At 72.7% G+C, this 23,881-nt stretch overlaps 2 protein-coding genes across 4 annotated transcripts in view; one reads left to right on the top strand and one right to left on the bottom strand.

The window, feature by feature from the left end:
* Positions 1 to 56: 56 nt before the first annotated feature.
* YJU2B (YJU2 splicing factor homolog B) lies at positions 57 to 3,316 on the bottom strand. 3 transcript variants are annotated; one of them, XM_075134237.1, is made up of 10 exons: positions 3,251 to 3,313; positions 2,485 to 2,529; positions 2,272 to 2,325; positions 1,688 to 1,770; positions 1,523 to 1,578; positions 1,370 to 1,430; positions 1,131 to 1,273; positions 865 to 1,037; positions 636 to 774; positions 57 to 553 (listed from the first exon to the last, which is right to left on the bottom strand). In XM_075134237.1, the coding sequence occupies exons 2-10, from the start codon at positions 2,485 to 2,487 to the stop codon at positions 180 to 182; spliced, it is 1,086 nt and encodes a 361-aa protein (XP_074990338.1). In that variant the 5' UTR covers positions 2,488 to 2,529; positions 3,251 to 3,313; the 3' UTR covers positions 57 to 179. The 3 variants fall into 3 exon arrangements, with proteins under 3 accessions (XP_074990338.1, XP_074990340.1, XP_074990341.1); XM_075134239.1 differs by lacking the exon at positions 1,688 to 1,770 and having other exon boundaries at positions 1,131 to 1,227; positions 3,251 to 3,316; XM_075134240.1 differs by lacking the exons at positions 1,688 to 1,770; positions 2,485 to 2,529; positions 3,251 to 3,313 and having other exon boundaries at positions 2,272 to 2,317.
* Positions 3,317 to 8,942: 5,626 nt separating this feature from the next.
* CACNA1A (calcium voltage-gated channel subunit alpha1 A) overlaps positions 8,943 to 23,881 on the top strand; it is a 40,681-nt gene continuing 25,742 nt past the window's right edge. The window contains exons 1-18 of the mRNA XM_075134321.1: positions 8,943 to 9,229; positions 13,082 to 13,187; positions 13,690 to 13,829; positions 15,991 to 16,082; positions 16,154 to 16,306; positions 17,184 to 17,371; positions 18,108 to 18,211; positions 18,278 to 18,393; positions 18,463 to 18,519; positions 18,632 to 18,721; positions 20,052 to 20,261; positions 20,330 to 20,442; positions 21,038 to 21,150; positions 22,560 to 22,691; positions 22,830 to 22,902; positions 23,001 to 23,118; positions 23,208 to 23,275; positions 23,362 to 23,468. Of these exons, the coding sequence (XP_074990422.1) occupies positions 8,943 to 9,229; positions 13,082 to 13,187; positions 13,690 to 13,829; positions 15,991 to 16,082; positions 16,154 to 16,306; positions 17,184 to 17,371; positions 18,108 to 18,211; positions 18,278 to 18,393; positions 18,463 to 18,519; positions 18,632 to 18,721; positions 20,052 to 20,261; positions 20,330 to 20,442; positions 21,038 to 21,150; positions 22,560 to 22,691; positions 22,830 to 22,902; positions 23,001 to 23,118; positions 23,208 to 23,275; positions 23,362 to 23,468 (2,267 nt within the window). The remainder of the gene's footprint in view (positions 9,230 to 13,081; positions 13,188 to 13,689; positions 13,830 to 15,990; positions 16,083 to 16,153; positions 16,307 to 17,183; positions 17,372 to 18,107; positions 18,212 to 18,277; positions 18,394 to 18,462; positions 18,520 to 18,631; positions 18,722 to 20,051; positions 20,262 to 20,329; positions 20,443 to 21,037; positions 21,151 to 22,559; positions 22,692 to 22,829; positions 22,903 to 23,000; positions 23,119 to 23,207; positions 23,276 to 23,361; positions 23,469 to 23,881) is intronic.

Raw genomic sequence — 23,881 nt, 5'->3', positions numbered from 1 at the left:
GCCGGGGGGGGGGCGGGGGGGGTAACTCACGGTGCGGCCGCGCGAAGGGACGGGACTGCGGCGGTGCTGCCAACGCCTTTTAATGGGGGGGGTTATAAATTATGGGGAAGGGGAGCGCGGGGGGGGCTCGGGGGCCCCCCGGGACCAGCCGGGAGGGGGGTCCGGCCCCCAACGGCCGCTCAGGCGCTCTCCGCCTCGGAGCTGGAGTCCGAATAGTCGGCGACGAGGGACGCGGTGGGAGGGGGGGCTGGGGGGGCCGTCCCGGCATCGCCCCCCCGCTGCGGCTCGCCGGTGGGTGCGGGGGGGCTGCGGGGGGTGGTCTCGCCCCGTTCCAGCCCCCCCGGCTCCGCCGGCGCCTCGGGTCCCTCTCCGGAGCGACGCCGGACGATGCCCAGGCCGGCGGGGGTGGCGGGGGGGCCCCCCTGGCCCCGCAGCGCCCGCCCCCCCAGACCCAGCTTGCGCAGCGCCTCGCCGGCTCTGCCGCCGGCGGCCGGGGGGAACCAGGAGCGGCTGGAGATCTCCGTCCGCTTCATCCTCTGCTTCTCCTCGTAGGCTGGGGGGGCACAGGGAGAGGCTGGGGGTCTCGGCGGGGAGGGGGGAGCCCCGGCAGACCCCCCCCCGGCCCCCCCACGCACAGTCGGGGCTGTGGTACTTGAGCAGGGCGGCCAGGCGCCGGTCCTCCTCCGCCTCCCGCACCAGGGGGATGCTCAGGCCGGTCTTCGCCTGCAGCGCGGCGGCCTCCTCTTCCTCCTCCCGCAGCGTCTTCTTCTCCTCCTTGGCGGAGAGGGGGGACGAGGGGCTGGTCAGCCCCCCCAAAACCAGGGAGGGGGCTGCGGAGCGCCCCCCCCGGCCCCCCCGGCTCACCCTGAAGCGCCTGCGGAGGCGGCTGTTGAGGGCGAAGTCGTCCTTCCAGGCGCTCTGGGCCTCCTGCAGGCTGGCCAGCGTGGGGGCGGCTCGCTGCAGCGCCGCCCGGTCGGCCGCGCCGTGCTCCAGCCGGAACATGGCGTCCGTCTCCAGCTTCTCCTTCTCCTCCCGCTCTGGGACCAGGGGGACAACGAGGGGACTCGGCGGACGCCCCCCCCCCTGCGGGACCGGGACCCCCCTCCTGCCCCGGCGGGAGCGGGACTCACCGGTGGGCAGGACCTGCTCGTTATCCCGCATGTCCCAACGTTCCTCCTTGCGCCGGGCGCCGCTGACGATGACGTAGTCGCAACCCGCCGGGTCCGTCTGCATCTCGATGTAGTTGACGCAGAGGTGACACTTCATCCGAAACCTGGGGACGGGGACAGCGTGGGGGTCCCCGCGCCCCGGGGGCTGCCCCCGCGCGCAGGGCTGGGGCGGGGGGGGGGGAGGCGGCCGCCGCACCCACCTGTAGATGGGCGTCGTGTAGTAGGTGCCGACCTTCTTCTTCTCCGCGTTGTACCGGACGCCTGTGAGGGAGAACAGGCGGAGCAGAGCCTCCCGCCGCGGCCGGGACAGGCGGATTTGGGGAGCCGGGGGGCGGCGGGGCAGGGGGACTCACCCATCCCGATGTGGTTCTGGCAGCCGTCGCACCAGACGTTGTAGGGCATCTCGAACCTGGGGGGGGGCGCGGGGTGGTCACCGCAGCCGCGGGGGGGGCCGGGGAGGAGCCCCCGGCCCGGGGGGGGCACGGCTCGGGGGGTGCCCGGCCCCCCGCGGCCCTCACCTGATGACGAGGATGCCCTGGGCCAGCTTGCGGGCCCGCTCCCGCAGCGGGTGGCTGTGGTGGTACTTGTTGAGGGAGCCATGCTGCCGGGGGGAGCAGGGGGGTCAGCGGACGGAGCCCCAGCCCCCCCAGAATGGACCCCCAGCCCCCCCCAGCCCCCCGGGACGGAGCCCAGCCCCACCAGCCTTCCACAGCCCCCCTGGGATGGACCCCCCGTCCTCCCCAGCCCCCCTGGGCTGGACCCCCAGCCCCTCCAAGCCCCCCCAGCCAGACCCCCAGCCCCCGCCCCATCCCCCCATCCCCCCAGGCTGGGCCCCCAGCGCCCTCGGATGGACCCCAGCCCCCCCAGCCCCCCAGGATGGACCCCAGCCCCCTCAGCCCCCTGGGACGGACCCCAGCCCCCCCAGCCCCCCAGGACAGACCCCAGCCCCCCCAGCCCCCCAGGACAGACCCCAGCCCCCCCAGCCCCCCGGGACGGACCCCAGCCCCCTCAGCCCCCCGGGACGGACCCCAGCCCCCCGGGACAGACCCCCGGGATGGACCCCAGCCCCCCAGGACAGACCCCAGCCCCCCCAGCCCCTCACCTTGGCCGGGTCGAAGTCGGGGGGGTAGTACTTGTTGGTGCCTTTGCGCTCGCCCTGGGGGGGAACGGGGTGTCAGAGCCGGACGGGGACCCCGGCGCGGCCGCGGTGGCCCCAGAACAGCTGCGGTGGCCCCAGTGTGGCCGCGGTGGCCCCGGCACGGCCGCGGTGGCCCCGGTGTGGCCGCGGTGGCCCCGGCAGCGCCGTCCCACTCACCATGGCGGAGGGTCTCTAGCGGCGCAGGACCGGGACACGCGGGACCTGGGGGGGCGAGGAGCCGCCGTCACGCAGGGAGGCTCCCAGTCTGTACTGGGACGGGGACACCCTCCCAGTACGGGGTTAATGGTCACTGGTTTGTGCTGGGACAGGGACACCCTCCCAGTATTGGGTTAAGAGCCACCAGTACGTACTGGGACAGGAACACCCCTCCCAGTATGGGGGAAAGGGGACAGGGATACCCTCCCAGCATGGAGTAAATGGTCACTGGTTTGTGCTGGGATAGGGACACCCACCCAGTATTGGGTTAAGAGCCACCAGTACATACTGGGACAGGGACACCCCTCCCAGTATGGTGGTAAGGGGGCAGGGGCACTCTCCCAGTACGGGGTTAATGGTCACTGGTTTGTGCTGGGACAGGGACACCCTCCCAGTATTGGGTTAAGAGCCACCAGTACATACTGGGATGGGGAGACCCCTCCCAGTACGGCAATAAGGGGGTGGGGACCCCCTCCCAGTACGGGGTCACTGGTCACCAGTCCATACTGGGACACGGACACCCCTCCCAGTACGGGGTCACTGGTCACCAGTCCATACTGGGACACGGACACCCCTCCCAGTACGGGGTCACTGGTCACCAGTCCATACTGGGACACGGACACCCCTCCCAGTACGGGGTCACTGGTCACCAGTCCATACTGGGACACGGACACCCCTCCCAGTACGGGGCGCTGGGCCCGGCCCGGCCCCCCCCGTCCCCACAAACCTCTTCCTGCTCCGCTCCTCAGGCCCCGCCTCTTCCGCTGCGTCACTCGGGGCGGTGATAGACGTCAGCACCGCCGAAAAAGGGTGGGGCCCCGCCCCCCTCCCTCCCGCAGCACCGCGCGTGCGCAGTGCGCGCCACGTGCGCTCCCGCCCGCTTCCGGCGCCGCAGCGCGGTCACCTGCGGCTGCCCATGGCAACGGGCCCATGGCAACGGGGACCTACGGCTGCCCATGGCAACGGGCCCATGGCAACGGGGACCTACGGCTGCCCATGGCAACGGGGCCCATGGCAACGGGGACCTACGGCTGCCCATGGCAACGGGGCCCATGGCAACGGGACCCACGGCCGCCCATGGTAACGGGGCCCATGGCAACGGGGCCCAGGGCAACGGGGACCCACGGCCACCCGTGGCAACGGGGCCCAGGGCAACGGGCCCATGGCAACGAGGCCTATAGCAACCTGGACCACCGACTGCCCATGGCAACGGGTCCCATGGCAACCAGACCCCTGGATGCCCGTGGCAACCCCAGCCCGGTGTCCCCGTCCCCGTCCCCCCGCGGCACCGCCGTCCCCGCGGGCTCCTTCCCCCACGGCTGTTCCACCCCCCCCCGCTGTCCTCGGGCGAACCCGCAGCCGAGGGAAGCCCCGCGCACACGCGTGTGCACCCCCCGGCACACGCGTGTGCACCCCCGGGCACGCAGACACCCCGCGGGGCCGCACCGCCGGGGTCACCCCACGGGCCCCCTCACCCCGGGGACCCCCCGGCAGCGCCAGCCCCAGGCGGGGGTGACTCGGGGACGGGTTGGGACCCCGCGGTGGCTCGCGGCGGCCGGCCCTGCGCCGTGGGGACACGCTCGGCGCCGCTTGGGGCAGAAAGCGCCAAAACCCCCCAAAAATGGGAACGGGACCCCCAGCTGCCCCCCCCGACCCGAGCCGGGCGCTAACGAGGTGTCACCTGCGCTAACGGGGTCACGTCGGAGCGGGGTGACCCCGTCCGGGTGACACCGCGTCCCGGTGACGCTGCCGGGACACGTGGCAGTTGGAGCCCCGGGGGGGGTCAGGCCGTGGCACCCCCAGCCCGTCCCTCCCTGGGGGGTTTCGGGTCCCCCCCTCCCCCCCGCCATTCCCAGCCCCCCCCGGTGCCGCCTGGTTTAATTAAAGCTGTTAATTGCCTTCAAGCCCCTTTAACGGCCCCCGGGTGTCCCCCCCCCGGCAGCCAGCCAAGTTGGGGGACATTAGAAAGGGGGTGCTGGGGGGAGAGGGGGGTGTAGGGACCCCCCAGGGGGGTGCGGGTCCCCGGGGGGGTGGAGGTGTCCCCGTCCCCATCGCCATCCCGGCCGCGTGCCCGCCAGCCCACCGTCACCGTCACCGTCACCGTGCCCCAGCGGGCGCCGGCGCGGCCCCGGTGGCCTCTGATCACGGCGGCGCTGAGCTCCCGGCCGCAGCGGGCGGCAGCTGCCTCATCACAGGGAACCGCTAACGAGCGCCGGGAGCCGCTGCGCCCGCCGTGCCCCCGCGGCCTCCCCGGCTCGTCCCGGCGAAGCCCCTCGTGTCCCAAAAACGACTTTTCTCGCCGGGCCGGCTCCCGGCAGCCCCAACCCTCGGCTGCTGCCCCCGAAAGCGCCGGCAACGTGCTGAGCTTTGCAAAGCTGGGGGGGAGCAGGATGCGTCCCCACGCACGGCCCCGGGGACGAGGGCGAGCGCGGCGGCGGCCCCGGCTTCCCCCGCGCCGGTGGGGACCCACGCGGCCGCAGGATCCGGGGAACCGAGCCAGAAACGAGCCGGGGCTGCGGAGCTGGAGGGGCCGGACCGCGGGCGGTGCAGGATGCGGCCGCAGCCGGATCCATCCTCCCCCCCCCTCCTTGGAGAAGCCCCCTCCGGCCGCCCTGGCAGCGGGGCCGGATCCAGCGCGGGGCCAAGGGGCTGCGGTGCCCGGCAGTGCCCGCACCGGCTGCCGGCACGGCGGGACGCCCATCTGCGCCGGGCACGCGGGGGAACGCGGCCAGGGCCTGCGGTCGCATCCTGCCCCACCGAGCCGGGGCCGGCCGTGGGGGTCCGGGACCCACCGGGGTGGCGGGAGCCAGGCCGGGGTCCCCACGGTTGGCGTTGGCACCCGCTCCGGCGCTGGCCCCCGGCTCCGGCATCCGGCCAGGGAAAACGGGAAAGTGCTGAGCCCGGAGTCTGGCAGCGCCGCCCGCGTTCCCCCCCCCCGCCCCCCGCCCTGCCGGCACACGCGCCTGCCCGCGGCGCGCACACGTGCCGGGCCGGCGTCGGGCCTCGCACACGCGTGTGGGGCCGTGCAGACGCGTGTGGGGGCACGCGCGCGCGTGCTGGGCGATGCTGGAGGCCAGGCGGACCAGGCAGAGGGTCCCCCCCCGACCCCCGTTTTGGGGTCCCCATCGCTTGGGGGTGACACTCGGGGTCACCCGCGGTGGGGACGGTCCCCGCGGTGCCACCTCCCGGCCGCGGGGCCGGTAACGCTCCCGGCTCGACGCCTGCCGCGGGGGCTGAGGCCGCTCACCGCTCGGTGCATCCCCCGTGCCGAGGCGGTGCCTGGGGTGACGTCCCCAAGGCCGGGGACGGCCAGGATGGAGCCCCCACCCCCCACCCTGCCAGCCCCCCCGGCACGGCCCCGCACTGCGGGGGGCTGTGGGGGCTGCGGGGGGCTGTGGGGGTGTCCCCGGGTCCCCCCGGGGCCGGTGTCCCCATCCCAACCTGGCGCTGTCACCCCTCCCCGCGCACCCTCCGCCTGGGTGGGGGCGTGGGGCGGCGATTTGGGGGGAAAAGGGGCTGAAATGGCAAAGCTGCCCCACGCAGGGCGGGGGGGGGGGCTCTGCCCGTGCCGGGGGCGATGGAGACCCCAAACTGGGGGTGCAGCCAGGTGGGAGGGTGGGGGGCCGCGGCCCCGCTCCCCCCGCAGCCGCCCCCGTCGCCCCTCGCCGGCGGCGCCGAGCCGGGCGCGTGGCAGGGCCGCGGCGCCGGGACAAAAGCGGCGCCCGGACAAAGGGCCCTGACGTCAGGCGCGGGGCTGGGGGCTGCGGGTGACCCACTTCCCGCCGCGCCGGGGGGCGGCCGCGGCTCAGGGGGTGCGGGGGGACCCCGCGGTGCTGCCGCTGCCCCCCGCGTCCTACCCCTTCCCCCGCGACGGGCCCCCCAGCCCCGGCACAGTCCGGCCGCGGCGTCCCCCCGGGATGGGGCAACGCCGGGGTGTCCCCGTAGGGAAACTGAGGCAGGCGCCGGCGGGCGGCTCCGGCGTCCTCAATCGGGGCCCCAGTTAATGAATTAATTAAAGCCCCAGTTAATGAATTAATGCCGGGGCTGCGGAGAGGCGCCGGCCCCGGGGACGGGGGGCTGGGGACGGGGACGGCCCCGGGGCCGGGGCAGGCGAGGGCACCGCGGCCCCGGCACCGCCCTCGCCGGCGGCCGCCCGTCCTCGTGCACGCGGCCGCGTGCGTCGCCGCGGGGTTGCGCGAGGGTCCTGCGCGCGGTCGCGCCTGCGGTCACGCGTGTTGGCCACGGGGCCGTGCTCGCGCACGGCGGCTGCACGCGTGCGCGCGGGCTCGCACGTGGTCGGGCGCGTTGCTGGGCACGGGGTCTTGCACGCGGTTGCGCTCACGCGGGTTGGCCCCGCGGGTGTGCGCAGCCCCGCGCGCCGCCGGGCTCGCCCTCGCACGCTGCCCTGGGGCGTTGTGCACGCCCGTGCACGCCGTCCTGCCCGCCCTCGCACGCCGTCGCGCCTGTGGCCCTGGGCGCTCTTGCACAAGTCGTGCACGCCTGCGCACGCCATCCTCCCGCGGTCTTGCACGCCCATGCACGCCGTCCTCCCGTGGTTTTGCACGCCTGCGCACGCCGTCCTCCCGCGGTCTTGCACGCCCATGCACGCCGTCCTCCCGTGGTTTTGCACGCCTGTGCACGCCGTCCTCCCTTGGTTTTGCACGCCTGTGCACGCCATCCTCTCGCGGTCTTGCACGCCCGTGCACGCCATCCTCCCGCGGTCTTGCACGCCCGTGCATGCCGTCCTCCCGTGGTTTTGCACGCCTGTGCACGCCGTCCTCCCTTGGTTTTGCACGCCTGTGCACGCCATCCTCTCGCGGTCTTGCACGCCCGTGCACGCCATCCTCCCGCGGTCTTGCACGCCTGCGCACGCCGTCCTCCCGCGGTCTTGCACGCCCATGCACGCCGTCCTCTCGCGGTCCTGCACGCCCGTGCACGCCGTCCTCCCGCGGTCTTGCACGCCCGTGCACGCCATCCTCTCGCGGTCTTGCACGCCTGCGCATGCCATCCTCCCTTGGTTTTGCACGCCTGTGCACGCCATCCTTTCACGGTCTTGCACGCCCGTGCACGCTGTCCTCCCGTGGTTTTGCACGCCCGTGCACGCCGTCCTCCCGCGGTCTTGCACGCCTGCGCTCGCCGTCCTGCTCGTGCACGCCCCTGCACGCCGTCCTGCCTGTGGCCCTGGGCGCTCTTGCACAAGTCGTGCACACCCGTGCACGCCGTCCTCCCGCGGTCTTGCACGCCCCTGCACGCCGTCCTGCTCGTGCACACCCGTGCACGCCCACGCACGCCTCCTGCCCACGGCTGTGCACACCCTCGCCCGTGGCCGTGCCCACCCGTGGGCCTGCAGCCCCTCGCCCGTGGCTTTGCCCACCCGCGCACCGTCCGGCAGCGGGTGAACCGGTACCGGGTGGGTGCCGGACGCGCACCCCGGGGTGCTGCACCCCCAGCAGCACCCACCACCCCGCCCTCCCCCCCCGCCCTGCCCCCCGGCGCTGCCCCCCCCCGCCCCAGCGCCGCGCTCGTTTTAGCCCCAACCCGGGCGGCGGAGGAGGAGGAGGAGGAGGAGGAGGAGGAGGTGGAGGAGGAGGAGGAGGCGGGGGGAGGAAGAGCCCCGCGGGCAGGCGGGGAGGAGGAGGAGGAGGAGGAGGAGCAGGAGCAGCGCGGAGGCTCTGCCGCAGCCCGGGCCGATGGGCCCCGCCGCCCCGCTGCTGCCGGGGGGCTGACGGCGACCCCCGCCCGGCCCCGCCGCGCCCGAGGGGGGGGGGACGCGCCCGCCGCCTCCGCCGCGATTTTTTTAAAATTTTTTTAATTTTTTTTTTTTTTTTAATCCTTTTTATTTGGGGCGATTTGGGATTTTTTTTTTTAGGGGGGGGGATTTCGGGCCCCCTCCCGCCGATGCTCCGCGCTGCCCCGCGCTGCTGCTCGGCGGCGGCTGCCGGGGGCGGCGGGACGCGCTGACCGGGCGCGGTTTTTTTTTTTTTCCAGCCCCCCCCACCCCCCCACCCCCCCTCCCGCCCCCCCCCGCCCCCCTCCCCGCCCGGAATTGGCGCAGCCGGGGCCGCCGCGCTGGGGGAGCTGCCGCCGCCCCCCCCTCCTGCATCGGGGCACCTCGGCACCGCAGCGGCGGGACCCCCCACCCCCGCCGGGGGTGCCGCACCCCCCCCACACACCCCCCGCTGCCGGATTGCGGGGGGGGCTCCCGCGGCCCCCCCCCCCCCCCTTCCGCGGGGGCGCAGCCGAAGGATGCCCGGGCCGGTCCCCGCACCCGCCTGAGCGACCCCGCGCCCGGCCGGGACGGAGCCCGGTCCCCCCCCTCCGCCCCCCCCTCCCGGGCGGTGGCGGCCCATGGGATGTGATGAGCTTCTCGCCGGTGCCGGCCTCAGCAGCGTAAGCCCCGCTCCGCGGCTCTCGGCAGGATGGCTCGCTTCGGAGACGAGATGCCGACCCGCTACGGGGCAGGAGGCGGCGGGACCGGCGGCCCCGGGGGCGCGGCGGGGGGCCGGGGTGCGGGGGGCCCGCGGCAGGGTGGCCCCCCCGGGGCGCAGAGGATGTACAAGCAGTCGATGGCCCAGCGAGCCCGCACCATGGCTCTCTACAACCCCATCCCCGTCCGGCAGAACTGCCTGACGGTCAACCGCTCCCTCTTCCTCTTCAGCGAGGACAACGTGGTGAGGAAATACGCCAAAAAGATCACCGAATGGCCATATCCTTTCTCTGGGGGGCCCCCCGCGCCCCCCCGGCATGCTGCCCGCTCCCCGGCCCCGCGTCCGGCTCCCTCGTCCACCTCCCCATCCCCCCCCGACCTGCATTGGGGTCCCCATCGCCCTGCCCGGCACCCAGCTCCCTGTCCCCGTGTCACATCCCTGTCCCCAGCCCCGTGTCCTGCGCCAGGTCCCCGTCCCCATATCGGGGTCCCCGTTTCCCTGCCCTGCGCCAGGTCCCCGTCCCCATATTGGGGTCCCCGTTTCCCTGCCCTGCGCCAGGTCCCCGTCCCCATATTGGGGTCCCCGTTTCCCTGCCCTGCGCCAGGTCCCCGTCCCCATATTGGGGTCCCCATTTCCCTGCCCTGCGCCAGGTCCCCGTTTCCCTGCCCTGCACCAGGTCCTCGTCCCACCTCCCCATCCCCATATTGGGGTCCCCATCTCCCTGCCCTGCGCCAGGTCCCCGTCCCCATATTGGGGTCCCCGTTTCCCTGCCCTGCGCCAGGTCCTCGTCCCCATATTGGGGTCCCCATCTCCCTGCCCTGCACCAGGTCCCCGTCCCCATATTGGGGTCCCCGTTTCCCTGCCCTGCACCAGGTCCCCATCCCCATATTGGGGTCCCCGTTTCCCTGCCCTGCACCAGGTCCCCATCCCCATATTGGGGTCCCCGTTTCCCTGCCCTGCACCAGGTCCCCGTCCCCATATTGGGGTCCCCGTTTCCCTGCCCTGCGCCAGGTCCCCGTCCCACCTCCCCATCCCCCCGACCTGCATTGGGGTCCCCATCCCACGTCCTGCACCGGCTCCCCACACCCTCATCCTGCACCAGGTCCCCATCCCCATATCGGGGTCCCCATCTCCCTGCCTTGCATGAGGTCCCCGTCCCCATGCTGGGGTCCCCTCCCCTGCCCCGTCCCTGTCCCTGTCCCCCTGCCCTGCGCCCACCCCTCTCCATCGCCCCCGCGGCCGTGCCCCATCCCCATCCCTGGCCCTGCCCGGAGGGTTTGGGGGGTCCAGCTCATCCTGGGGGGCTGGGGGTAGGGGGACCCCATTGCACCAGTGTCTCCCGGTGCCCTAATTGGGAGTGGGGGGGCTGACCTGGCACCCCCATGTCCCTGCACCCCTCGGCGCTGGGCTCAGCCCCGCCGCCCCCCCCCGACGCCAGCAGAGCCCGTCTCCATCAGCCCGGGGTTCCCCCGGACTCGGGGTGTCCCCAGGTCCCCCCCCCTCCCCAGGGCCCACCCGCTGGGGCGTTTGGGGGTGCGGGGCCGTTTTGGGGCATCGCTGTGGGGCTGTGGCTCCAGCCCCGCTGTCCTTGGGTACCCCCAGCCCCTTACCCCCCTCCTGCACCCCAAAACCCTCGGCCGGCAGCGGCGCCCCAAAAGGGCCGCTGTCACCCAAAAAGGGCCGTTGTCACTGCTCCTGGCGGCCATGAGGGCCCTGCCACGGGCTGGGGGGCACCGCGCGGTTTTGGGGTGCTGCTGAGGGAGCCGTGGGCTTCCCGCCGGGTCCGGCCCTGCCACGCGGCTCCCCCGAGCCTTTCGGGGACCCCCCTGACCCCGGGGAGGGTTTGGGCAGCGGGTGCTGCCGGTGCCCCACTGGGCATGTGCGCCGCAGCCGCGGTGCTGTGGCGACGGGCGGCGGGGGGATGCGTCCGGCGCAGCGCCGAAATGTCGGCCCCGGTGTGGGGACGGTGCTGCCGGCGCGGGGAGCAAATCCTGGGGGGGGGCTTTGCCGCGTGGAGGCAAATCTGCCGGTGCGTGGCCGTGCCGTGCCGTGCCGTGCCGCAGCAGGACGGGCAGCACCGTCCTGGCTGTAGCATCCCAGGGGCAGGATCCGGTGCCCGGCGCCCCGAGACCCGCCATGCCGGGCCCTGCCGTTGGCACCGAGCGGGCGTCCCCGCTGCCGCGTGCGAAGCGGGTCACCGCGCCGTGGGGAAGGGGCTTCGCGGCGGCAGGGAGGGGTGAACGCGGAGGAGCGCGGGCGAGGGCTGCTGCTGTCGCAGCGGGTCGGCGGCCGGCGCTGGCGTCCTGCCGGGCGGCCGGAGCTGCCGGCGAGGCGGGAGCAGGGCCGGGGCGGCCGTGCCGGGGGTGCCGGGGTGCCGGGGGCGAGGGCAGCCCCGCCGGCAGGCGCGGGGGGGGCTGAGGAGGGTGATGCATCGCGCCGCCCACCCCGAGCCCCTGTGGGCCCCATCCTGCCGCCGCGCGGAGCCTCCCCCGCCGTCACGACGGCCCGGGCAGGAGGAGGCGGCGGGCTCCGTTTGGCCGGGGGGTGCTCCCTCCGCGCCCCGAATCCCGTCCTGCCGGGCACCCGCACTCCGGCTCCCCGCAGCCGGCGGCGGCACGGCCCCGCTCACGGCCGGCACGGCACGGGGGGCCAGCGGGCGCTGCCCGACCCCCGCAGGGCTGCCCCAGCGAGGCCGTGCCCTGGCTCGGGGGGCAGAGCCGGCCCTGGGCGCGGGTCCCCACGGCCGGAGAGCTGTGCCGTGCCGGATAGCCGTGCCAGATAGCCGTGCTGTGCCGGATAGCCGCGGTGTGCCAGATAGCTGTGCTGCATCGCTGTACTGTGCTGGATGGCCATGCCGGAGAGCTGTGCTGCCCCGGATAGCTGTGCCGTGCCAGAGAGCTGTGCCGGATAGCTGTGCCGTGCCGGATAGCCGTGCCGGATAGCCGTGCTGTGCTGGACAGCCGTGCCGTGCCAGGTAGCTGTGCTGTGTCCGATAGCTGTGCCAGATAACCGTACTGTGCCGGATAGCCATGCCGGATAGCTGTGCCGCGCGGGATGGCTGAGCGGATTAGCCATGCCAGGCAGCTGAGCCGAGCCGGGCAGCCCTGCCATGCCAGATAGCCGTGCCAAATATCCGTGCCACATAGCCATGCCAGGCCAGATAGCCGTGCCGAATAGCTGTGCCCGATAACCGTGCCGGGCCAGGTAGCTGGGCCGTGACGGATAACCGTGTCGGATGTTTGTGCCAGGCCACATCGCCATGCCGAATCGCCATGCCGGATAGCTGTGCCATGCCGGATAGCCGTGCCGCATAGCCGTGCCGGATGGCCGTGCCGCGTCAGGCAGCGGCCGTTCCCCACACCTCGGCTGCGCTGCAGAGCGGCGGGGAGCAGGACCCAGTCCTGTCTTCGCGTCCGTCGTTGCCACCGGCCATGGGGCAGCTCTGCCGGGCACCCGGGGGCTGCGCGGGGCTGGCGGCACGAACCGGGTGCGAACGGGGGGTCCCCCTCCGTGGCCACGTAACGCGGCGCAGGACTTGCCACGGGGCTGCAGGACGGGGGGTCTCAAACTGCCCCAGCCCCTGCGCGGCCGTCACCGCCGCCTGCGCCTGCTGCCCGCACCCGCGGTGCCGGGGCCATGGGGCAGGGTACGGGCACGCCGCTGCCACCGCACCCCAGTGCTGGCCGCGGTGGGGGATGCGCTCACCGAACGCAGACCCCAAAGCGCGCACGAGTCCCGGCGGCGGCGCCGCACGGGGACGGCATCCTCGGCTGGCAGCCGGCGGGGCCGGGCGGGTGCCGTGTAGGTCTCCCCGGGTCCCGCTGTTGCCGAGGCGCTTTGATCGCTGCCGGCTCCCGCCGGGCGAGCGGCTTCGTGCCGAGGAGCCGGGGCCGCCGGGTCGCGCCTTTGATGGGGGAATTAATGAGCCGCGGAGCACGTGGGCGCTGGTGGCAGCCGGGCCCCGCGTCCCTGCCGCCAACCGCCACCGGCACGGGGGTCCCGGACCCCCCTTCCCTTTGGGCACCCCGCCGGCCCCTCTCCTGCCTCGGTTTCCCCGACCAGCCTGTTTTGGGGGGACCCCAGGCCCCCGCGGGCTCGGCCCAGCCGGGTTTTCCTTGACTCGGCCGCACTCCTTTTGAATACATGATTTTAGCCACCATCATCGCGAACTGCATCGTCCTGGCGCTGGAGCAGCACCTGCCCGACGAGGACAAGACCCCCATGTCGGAGCGGCTGGTGAGCGCGGGGCCGGCGGGGGGCTCCGGCGAGGGTCCCCGGCCACCCTGTGGGCTCCGGCAAGGGTCCCCGGCCACCGTGGGGGCTCCTGTGAGGGTCCCCGGCCACCCTGTGGGCTCCATTGAGGGTCCCCGGCCACCGTGGGGGCTCCGGCGAGGGTCCCCGGCCACCCTGAGGGCTCCGGTGAGGGTCCCCAGCCACCCTGGCATGGGCGGCAGGACCGGGGCTGGCTGCCAGCCTGCACCACGCGCTGCCGGCACCCGGCACCCGGTGGCCGTGGCTCCCAGTCCCTCCGGACCCACCAGCGTCCCAGTTTCCTCCTTGCTGGGAATCTGGGCCACGCCGGGAGCGGCGGCCGCCTCCGCCCTGCGGCACCTGGGGAGGGAGGGGGGGGGACGGGGCCACGGCCGTCCCCGATGCCCCCCGGCCCCACGGGCTGGGACCACGCGGGGGACGTCCCCGCGCCCCCGCCCGGGGGCCTCACCCCTGTCCCCGCCCGCAGGACGACACGGAGCCGTACTTCATCGGCATCTTCTGCTTCGAGGCGGGGATCAAGATCATCGCGCTGGGCTTCGCCTTCCACAAAGGCTCCTACCTGCGCAACGGCTGGAACGTGATGGACTTCGTGGTCGTCCTCACCGGGTGAGGTCCCCGTCCCGCCCGCCCGGGGGCACGGGGGACGCCCGCCCCTCCCCCCGCGGTGGGGGCTGCGTGCGCGTCTGCACACACGTGTCAGCCCCGCGCCCTTCCCCGTGTGCTGTGGGACCCCGCCTGCGTCGCGGAGCGTGTGCGTGTACACGTGTGCGCACGTATGTGCGTGCAGAGGATGCGTGGGCACACGTATGTGCGTGCAGAGGATGCGTGGGCACACGTATGTGCGTGCACACGTGTGCACACGCGTGTGTAGGGCCCCTGTGTGCAGGGCTGCACCCGCCGGCGGTCCCGGGCGTCACCAGCGCCTGCCGGGCCGGGGCCGGGCGAGACGTTAATTATCGCCTGCGGCGCCCGTCCCGCTTCCCCCGGCGGCAGCAAGTGCCTCTTAGCGCTGTCACAATATTTCCCCGCGCCGCCACTCACCGGCCCGGCACCCGCAACCGCGCCGGCGCTTCGGCGGCAGCCCCGACTCCCCGGCCCCGGAGCCCCCGGCTGGCTGCTGCCCCCCGGCCCCAGCCCCTCCGGCGGCCGCCGCGTCTCCTGCGTTCGCCCTCCTGCCGGGAGAGCCAGTGGGGAAACTGAGGCAGGGAGCGGCGGGGCTGCCGTAGGTCGAGCACTCGGCCACCTCGGGGGCTGCTCTGGCTGCTTCCTCCTGCTCTGCACCCCTTGCCCCCCCCCTGCTCCCCCCTGCACCCTGCTCCCCCCTGCACCCTGCTCCCCCCTGCACCCTGCTCCCCCACCCCGCACCCCACTCCCTCCATGCTCCCTCCTTGCACCCTGCTCCCCCCTGCACCCTGCACCCCCCCTTGCTCCCCCCTGCACCCTGCACCCCTCCTTGCACCCTACCCCCCCCCCGTACCCCCCGGCCCCAGCCCCGGCCCTGGCCCCGGGGCAGCGGGGATGAATGAACCAGGGGGACCCGCGGCGGGTGACTGGGGGTGATGGGGATGAATGGGGGGGACTGGGGATAATGGGGATGAATGGGAGTGATGGGGATGAATGGGGGTGACTGGGGATAATGGGGATGAATGGGCATGAATGGGGTGACTGGGGATGAATGGGGTGACTGGGAATTATGGGAATGAATGGGGGTGACTGGGGATGAATGGGGGGGACTGAGGGTGACTGGGGATGAATGGAGGTGACTGCAGATGATGGGGGTGAATGGGGATGAATGGGGGTGACTGGGGGTGACTGGGGATGAATGGGGGTGACTGGGGATGATGGGGATGAATGGGAGTGACTGGGGATGAATGGGGGTGACTGCAGATGATGGGGGTGACTGGGGATGAATGGGGGTGACTGGGGATGATGGGGATGAATGGGAGTGACTGGGGATGAATGGGGGTGACTGGAGGTGAATGGGGGTGACTGGGGGCGATGGGGATGAATGGGGACGATGGGGATGAATGGGGCCGGCTGGTTGCCGTGGCAACGGGCGGCAGGAGGGGACCCTTTGCGGGGTCGGGGGGCCGTGGGGCCGGCAACGGGTCCCCGGGGTGCCGGGGGGCATCCGGGCGCCTGGCTCCCTCCCCTGCCAGCCGGGTCCTTGGGGACCCCGCGGGCTGGTGCTGGCCGGGGGCTGCGACCCCCCGGGCCGGGCCCGGCTCCGGCGTCAGCGCTGGCAGCGCCGCCGCGCTCGGCCCGGAAAGGCTAAATATAGCCCAGCGCTGCCGCCCGCGCTGCCGGCACCGGCTCCCGGCCCTGGCGGCACGGCCGCGGGCACGTGGCCATGCGGCGGGGACTGGGGGCTCACGGTGGCCGTGACGGCGTAGCCGCGGGCACGTGGCCATGCGGCGGGGACTGGGGGCTCACGGTGGCCGTGTCGGTGGGGCACGTGGTGGCCCATGGGGGACGGGTGGCTCTGCTGGGACGTGGGGGCTCACGGTGGCCGTGATGGCACGGCCCGTGGCGGGCACGTGGCCAGGCTGGGACACGGTGGTGGCCGTGATGGCACGGCTGTGGGGGTGGCCGGCCCGGCTGGGACGTGCTGGCCCCTGGGGGACGTGGCTGCGGTGGGACGCAGCGGCCCGTGGGGGTGTACGGCCCTGCTGGGACGTCGGGGCTCTTGGTGGCCACGGTGGCACGGCTGGGGGGGTCCCGGCCGTGGGGGGGGGTCCCCGGCTCCTGACCCCCCTCTCGCCCGCAGCATCCTGGCCACGGTGGGCTCCCAGTTCGACCTGCGGACGCTGCGGGCCGTGCGCGTGCTCCGGCCCCTCAAGCTGGTCTCGGGGATCCCAAGTGAGTGGCGGGGGGGTGCGGGGGACCGGGGGGCCGGGGGGGCCGCGGCCGCTCAGCCCGCTCTGGCGCAGGTTTACAAGTCGTCCTGAAGTCCATCATGAAGGCGATGATCCCGCTGCTGCAGATCGGCCTCCTCCTGTTTTTCGCGATCCTCATTTTTGCAATCATAGGATTAGAGTTTTATATGGGCAAATTTCACACCACCTGCTTCGACCTGGTGACGGGTAGGTCTGCCCCCCCGCCCCCCCAAACCCCCAGCCCCCCCAACCCCCCCCCGCCCCCCCGAAAACCCCCCAACCCCCCCCTGCCCCCCCCCCCCCCCCCCCCCCCCCGCAGTTTCCCCACTGGGGAGGGCTCGGAGCCCCCCCCCCCCGTGGGGACGCCGTGGGGCTGGGACTGGGGCCGGGGGCCGTCTCCTTCCCCCCCCCCAGCTCCCTGGGCCCGTGGCCCGCGCCCGATATGGAACGGCCTAATTACTTCTCTCCCCTGATGAAGGCGCCGTTAATTGGCGGGAGCTATTTCTGCACGGCGGCCGCGTCAGCACCGGGGCGGGGGGGGGAGCTGAAGGAGGCTGCGGGGGGACATGGGGGGGTCCGGCAGCCCCGGGGGGGTCACCCCCGCACCCTGAACTCTCCCCGTGAGCGCAGCCCTGGGGGGGTCCAGCAGCCCCATGGGGGTCACCCCCGCACCCCGAACTCTCCCCGTGAGCGCAGCCCTGGGGGGGTCTGGCAGCCCCGTGGGGGTCACCCCCGCACCCCAAACTCTCCCCGTGAGCGCAGCCCTGGGGGGTCCAGCAGCCCTGCAGGGGTCACCCCCGCACCCCGAACTCTCCCCGTGAGCGCAGCCCTGGGGGGTCCGGCAGCCCCGTGGGGGTCACCCCTGCACCCCGAACTCTCCCCGTGAGTGCAGCCCTGGGGGGTCCGGCAGCCCCGTGGGGGTCACCCCTGCACCCCGAACTCTCCCCGTGAGCGCAGCCCTGGGGGGTCCGGCAGCCCCGTGGGGGTCACCCCCGCACCCCGAACTCTCCCCGTGAGCGCAGCCCTGGGGGGTCCGGGGCTGCGGGCTGTGGGGTGGGGTCAGAGCCCCCCCGTGCCCCCCCAGACGAGATCAAGGTGGAGGTCCCCTGCGGGACGGACGAGCCGGCCCGGATCTGCCCCAACGGCACCAAGTGCAAGAAGTACTGGGAGGGGCCCAACTACGGCATCACCCAGTTCGACAACATCCTCTTCGCCGTCCTGACCGTCTTCCAGTGCATCACCATGGAAGGGTGGACAGACCTCCTCTACTACGTGAGCCCCCCGCCCCCGCGGCCCGCTCGCTGCGCAGGCCGGATGGGGAGGAGTGGGGTGCAGGCCCCCCCTCAAAAGCAGGAGGTGGTTTGCTAGAGGGAGGGGTCACTGCGGAGCGGGGGGGTACCCCAAAAAAAAACCAAAAAAGGATGCTGGGGTCCCCCCTCTGCCGGCAGCCCCGAGTCCTGCGGGGAGGCTCTGCGGCCCCCTGGCCCCCCCCGGCCCCACGTGTTCTCCCACGGCCCCCCATGGCCCCCGTGTCGTAACATGGGGGGGCGGGGAGCACAGCTAGGAAATTTGGGGTGCCACCGGCCCCGGGGGGGACACCGGAGCTGCTGCGCCGCCCTCCGTCCCTTGGCCTGTATCCAGCTGCGGAAATGGGGCTGTGCCCGTGGCCCCCCCCCAGCCCGTGGGATCCCCTGGCTCATGGGACACCCCCACCCCTGGGACCCCCCGGCCCCTGGGACCCCCCAGCCCGTGGGACCCCCCAGCCCGTGGGACCCCCCGGCTCATGGGACCCCCCGGCCCCTGGGACCCCCTGGCCCCTGGGATCCCCCAGCCCCTGGGACCCCCCAGCCCCTGGGACCCCCCGGCCCCTGGGACCCCCCGGCCCCTGGGACCCCCCGGCCCATGGGACCCCCTGGCTCATGGGACCCCCCGGCCCCTGGGACCCCCCGGCCCCTGGGACCCCCCGGCTCATGGGACCCCCCACCCCTGAGCCCTCCTTCCCCCCCAGAGCAACGATGCCTCAGGGAACACTTGGAACTGGCTGTACTTCATCCCCCTCATCATCATCGGCTCCTTTTTTATGCTGAACCTAGTGCTGGGGGTGCTGTCCGGGTAAGCGGGGGGGCTCGGCGGGAGGGGGGGTGCCCCCCCCGGCCCCCCCTGACGCCGGCCCCGCAGGGAGTTTGCCAAAGAGCGGGAGCGGGTGGAAAACCGCCGGGCGTTCCTGAAGCTGCGGCGGCAGCAGCAGATCGAGCGGGAGCTCAACGGCTACATGGAGTGGATCTCCAAGGCGGGTGAGGGTCGGGACCCCCCCCCGGGGACCCCCGCCCCCCGCCCCGCTGAGCCCCCCGCTTTTCTCTCAGAAGAAGTGATCCTGGCGGAGGACGAGACCGAGGGAGAGCCCCGGCACCCCTTCGATGGTAAGTGCCCTGCCCCGGCGCGCGCCCCGGCGGGGCGGCCACCCGCGGGTGGGGGGTCCGGTGGGGACCCCCGGGTGACGCCCGCCCCCTCTGCCGCTCGCCCCTGCGGGAGCTCTCCGGAGGGCCACCATCAAGAAGAGCAAGACGGACCTGCTGAGCCCTGAGGACGCCGAGGAGCAGCTGGCCGACATCTCCTCCGTGGGTGGGTGGGGGTGGGGGTGCCCCCGGCCGGGGGCGATGGGTGGGGGGCGATGGGGTGATGGGTGGGGGGGTGGTGGGTGGGGGGCGATGGGGTGATGGGTGGGGGGCGATGGGTGATGAGGCGATGGGTGGGGGGTGGTGGGGGGTGATGGGTGGGGGGCGATGGGGGGTGGTGGGTGATGGGGTGATGGGTGGGGGCGGTGACAGGTTGGGGGCTGATGGGTGATGGGGTGGCAGGTTGGGTTGATGGGTGGTGGGTGGTGGGTGATGGGGTGACAGGTGGTGGGTGGTGGGTCATGGGGTGACAGGTGGTGGGTGGTGGGTGATGGGGTGACGGGGTGGTGGCTGATGGGGTGACGGGTTGGGTTGATGGGTGGTGGGTGATGGTGTGACAGGTTGGGTTGATGGGTGGTGGGTGATGGGGTGACAGGTTGGGGGTGGTGAGTGATGGGGTGACAGGTTGGGTTGACAGGTGGTGGGTGGTGGGTGATGGGGTGACTGGGGGTGGTGGCTGATGGGATGACGGGTTGGGTTGATGGGTGGGGGGTGGTGGGTGGTGGGTGATGGGTGACGGGTCGGGTTGATGGGGAGGTGGTGGCTGGTGGGGTGACGGGTTGGGTTGATGGGTGGGGGGTGGTGGCTGATGGGTGACGGGTCGGGTTGATGGGTGGGGGGTGGTGGGTGATGGGTGACGGGTCGGGTTGATGGGGGGGGGTGGTGGCTGATGGGTGACGGGTCGGGTTGATGGGTGGGGGGTGGTGGCTGATGGGTGACGGGTCGGGTTGATGGGGGGGGGGTGGTGGCTGATGGGTGACGGGTCGGGTTGATGGGTGGGGGGTGGTGGCTGATGGGTGACGGGTCGGGTTGATGGGGGGGGGTGGTGGCTGATGGGTGACGGGTCGGGTTGATGGGGGGGTGGTGGCTGATGGGTGGCAGGTTGGGTTGATGGGTGGGGGGTGGTGGCTGATGGGTGACGGGTCGGGTTGATGGGTGGGGGGTGGTGGGTGATGGGTGACGGGTCGGGTTGATGGGGGGGGGTGGTGGCTGATGGGTGACGGGTCGGGTTGATGGGGGGGGTGGTGGCTGATGGGTGACGGGTCGGGTTGATGGGTGGGGGGTGGTGGGTGATGGGTGACGGGTCGGGTTGATGGGGGGGGGTGGTGGCTGATGGGTGACGGGTCGGGTTGATGGGGGGGTGGTGGCTGATGGGTGGCAGGTTGGGTTGATGGGTGGGGGGTGGTGGCTGATGGGTGACGGGTCGGGTTGATGGGGGGGTGGTGGGGCGACGCCTCGGGCGTGGCGGGTGCTGGGCTGAGCCGTGCCCCCCGCAGGCTCCCCCTTCGCCCGCGCCAGCCTCAAAAGTGCCAAGCTGGAGAACGCCACCTTCTTCCACAAGCGGGAGCGGCGGATGCGCTTCCACATCCGCCGCGTGGTGAAAACTCAGGCCTTCTACTGGACCGTGCTCAGTCTGGTAGCGCTCAACACCCTGTGTGTTGCTATCGTTCACTACGACCAGCCAGATTGGCTTTCCGACTTCCTCTGTGAGTGCCCCCCCCGCCGCCCCCCCCGCGCCCCGCCCCCGCCCCCCCTCACTCTCTCTCCCCCCCAGACTATGCAGAATTCATTTTCTTGGGACTCTTTATGTCCGAAATGTTTATAAAAATGTACGGGCTGGGGACGCGGCCTTACTTTCACTCGTCCTTCAACTGCTTCGACTGTGCCGTGAGTCCGGCCCCCGGCCCGGCCGCTGCCGGCGGGAACGGGATGGGATGGGGTGGGGTGGGATGGGGATGGGGTTGGGAATGGGGATGGGGTTGGGAATGGGGATGGGATGGGGATGGGATGGGGTGGGGATGGGGTTGGGAATGGGGATGGGATGGGGATGGGATGGGACGGGGATGGGGTTGGGAATGGGGATGGGATGGGGATGGGATGGGGTGGGGATGGGGTTGGGAATGGGGATGGGATGGGGATGGGATGGGGTGGGGATGGGGTTGGGAATGGGGATGGGATGGGGATGGGATGGGGATGGGATGGGGATGGGGTTGGGATGGGGTGGGATGGGATGGGGTTGGGATGGGGATGGGATGGGGTGGGATGGGGTTGGGATGGGGTTGGGATGGGGATGGGATGGGGATGGGATGGGGATGGGATGGGGATGGGGATGGGATGGGACGGGATGAGGACAAGATGAGGATGGGGAAGAGGTCGGGATAGGGATGGGGATGGGGACAGGGTTGGGGACAGGGGGAGGGATGGGGTGGGAATGGGGACAGGCTGGGGATGGGGACGGGATGGGGACACCCTCGCCCCCCAGGTTATCATCGGAAGCATCTTCGAGGTGATCTGGGCTGTTGTGAAGCCGGGAACATCCTTCGGGATCAGCGTGCTACGAGCTCTCAGGTTACTGCGCATTTTCAAAGTCACAAAGTAAGTGCTGGCGGGTCGGGCGCCGCCGCTCTGTCCCTCCCTCCGTCCGTCCGTCGGTCCGTCCCTCCGTCCGTCTGTCGGTCTGTCCCTCCGTCCCTCCGTCGGTCCCTCCCTCCGTCCGTCTGTCGGTCTGTCCCTCCCCCCGTCCGTCTGTTGGTCTGTCCCTCCGTCCCTCCGTCGGTCCCTCCGTCCCTCCGTCGGTCTGTCCCTCCGTCCGTCCGTCGGTCCGTCCCTCCGTCCGTCTGTCGGTCTGTCCCTCCGTCCGTCTGTCGGTCTGTCCCTCCGTCTGTCCGTCCGTCGGTCTGTCCCTCCGTCCGTCCGTCGGTCCGTCCCTCCGTCCGTCCGTCGGTCCGTCCCTCCGTCCGTCTGTCGGTCTGTCCCTCCGTCTGTACGTCCGTCCCTCCGTCTGTCCGTCCGTCGGTCTGTCCCTCCGTCCGTCCGTCGGTCTGTCCCTCCGTCCCTCCGTCGGTCCGTCCGTCCGTCTGTCAGTCCGTCCGTGTCTGGGTCTGCGAGCGCAGGGGCGAGGATGAGTGAGGGTGTGGATGCACGGAGCCGTCGTGGGGTACCCGGATGCCGAGCTGCCGACCCCATGTCCCCGTGTCCCACCACATCCCTGTGTCCCCTCGTCCCCTCGCTGTCCCTGTGCCCCCCCCGTGTCCCCTCGCTGTCCCCGTGTCCCCCCGGGTCCCCCACATGTCCCCCTATCCCCCCGGGTCCCCGTGCCCCCGGTCCCCTCGCTGTCCCCGTGTCCCCCTGTGCCCCCACATGTCCCCCTATCCCCCCGGGTCCCTGTGCCCCGGTCCCCTCACTGTCCCCGTGTCCCCCCGTGCCCCCACATGTCCCCCTATCCCTCCGGGTCCCCGTGCCCCGGTCCCCTCGCTGTCCCCGTGTCCCCCCGTGCCCCCACATGTCCCCCTATCCCCCCGGGTCCCCATGCCCCCGGTCCCCTCGCTGTCCCCGTGTCCCCCCGTGCCCCCACATGTCCCCCTATCCCTCCGGGTCCCCGTGCCCCCGGTCCCCTCGCTGTCCCCGTGTCCCCCCGTGCCCCCACATGTCCCCCTATCCCTCCGGGTCCCCGTGCCCCGGTCCCCTCGCTGTCCCCGTGTCCCCCCGTGCCCCCACATGTCCCCCTATCCCCCCGGGTCCCTGTGCCCCAGTCCCCTCACTGTCCCCATGTCCCCCCGGGTCCCCCACATGTCCCCCTATCCCCCCGGGTCCCCGTGCCCCAGTCCCCTCGCTGTCCCCGTGTCCCCCCGTGCCCCCACATGTCCCCCTATCCCCCCGGGTCCCCGTGCCCCCGGTCCCCTCGCTGTCCCCGTGTCCCCCCATGCCCCCACATGTCCCCCTATCCCCCCGGGTCCCCGTGCCCCGTCCCCTCGCGGCCCCGCAGCCTGGCTCTGCCCTGGCAGGTACTGGGCTTCCCTGAGGAACCTGGTGGTCTCCCTCCTGAACTCCATGAAGTCCATCATCAGCCTCCTCTTCCTCCTCTTCCTCTTCATCGTCGTCTTTGCCCTTTTGGGGATGCAGCTCTTCGGGGGACAGTGAGTAACCGGGCGGGGGACGGGACCCCCCGGGACCCCCCTGGCCCCCCCCAGCGCGGGGGTGTCGCTGTGCCCCTGGCTCCCTGCGGGGGGGCACCCGGCGGGGGTGGGGCTCCCACCGCTGCTGCCCCCCCCCAGGTTCAATTTTGACGACGGGACCCCTCCCACCAACTTCGACACTTTCCCAGCAGCAATAATGACGGTGTTTCAGGTAGGGACCCCCCTGTCCCCCCCGCCCCCCGGGGCTCCCGAGGAATGGGGGTGCCAGGGGGGTCCCCGCTGCCCCTGCGGCTCCTCCCCCCCCCCCAGATCCTGACGGGTGAAGACTGGAACGCGGTGATGTACGACGGGATCAAATCTCAGGGCGGCGTCAAGGGGGGGATGGTTTTCTCCGTCTACTTCATCGTCCTCACCCTCTTCGGCAACTGTATCCTCGGGGCGCTGGGGGGGTCCCGGGAGGGGCCGGGCCGGCGGGGGGATGCGCTGGGACCCGCTTTGCCTTGACGGGGCACCCAGACACCCTCCTCAATGTCTTCTTGGCCATCGCAGTGGACAACCTCGCCAACGCGCAGGAGCTCACCAAGGTGAGGACGGGTGCCGGGGACGTGGAGGGGCCGCCCCTGCCCATCGCCGTGGCCTCGGGGCTGGGACACAGTGCGGGGCTTTGCAGGACGAGCAGGAGGAGGAAGAAGCCGCCAACCAAAAGCTGGCGCTGCAGAAGGCGAAGGAGGTGGCCGAAGTGAGCCCGCTCTCCGCTGCCAACATGTCCGTCACCATGTAAGTGCATCGTGCGCCCAGCTCCGGCCCGGGTTCCGTCCTCGTCTCCATCCGGCTCCGTCCCAGCTCCATCCGCGTCTCCGTCCCCAGCTCCATCCCCAGCTCTGGCCCCAACCCCAGCTCCATCCCAGCTCCATCCCCAGCTCCATCCTTGTCTCCATCCCAGGCTCCATCCCCAGCTCCATCCTTGGATCCATCCCAGCTCCATTCCCGGCTCCATTCCCAGCTTCATCCCTGGCTCCATCCCCAGCTCCATCCTTGGATCCATCCCGGCTCCATTCCCGGCTCCATTCCCAGCTTCATCCCTGGCTCCATCCCCAGCTCCATCCTGATTCCATCCCCGGCTCCATCCCCAGATCCATCCCCGGCTCTGTCCCCAGATCCATCCCCGGATCCATCCCAGGCTCCATCCC

This window comes from Calonectris borealis, chromosome 31, assembly GCF_964195595.1.
Source record: "Calonectris borealis chromosome 31, bCalBor7.hap1.2, whole genome shotgun sequence".
Taxonomy (NCBI): domain Eukaryota; kingdom Metazoa; phylum Chordata; class Aves; order Procellariiformes; family Procellariidae; genus Calonectris; species Calonectris borealis.
The sequence above is the reverse complement of the archived record's forward strand: the minus strand, read 5'-3'. Positions and strand labels throughout refer to the sequence as shown.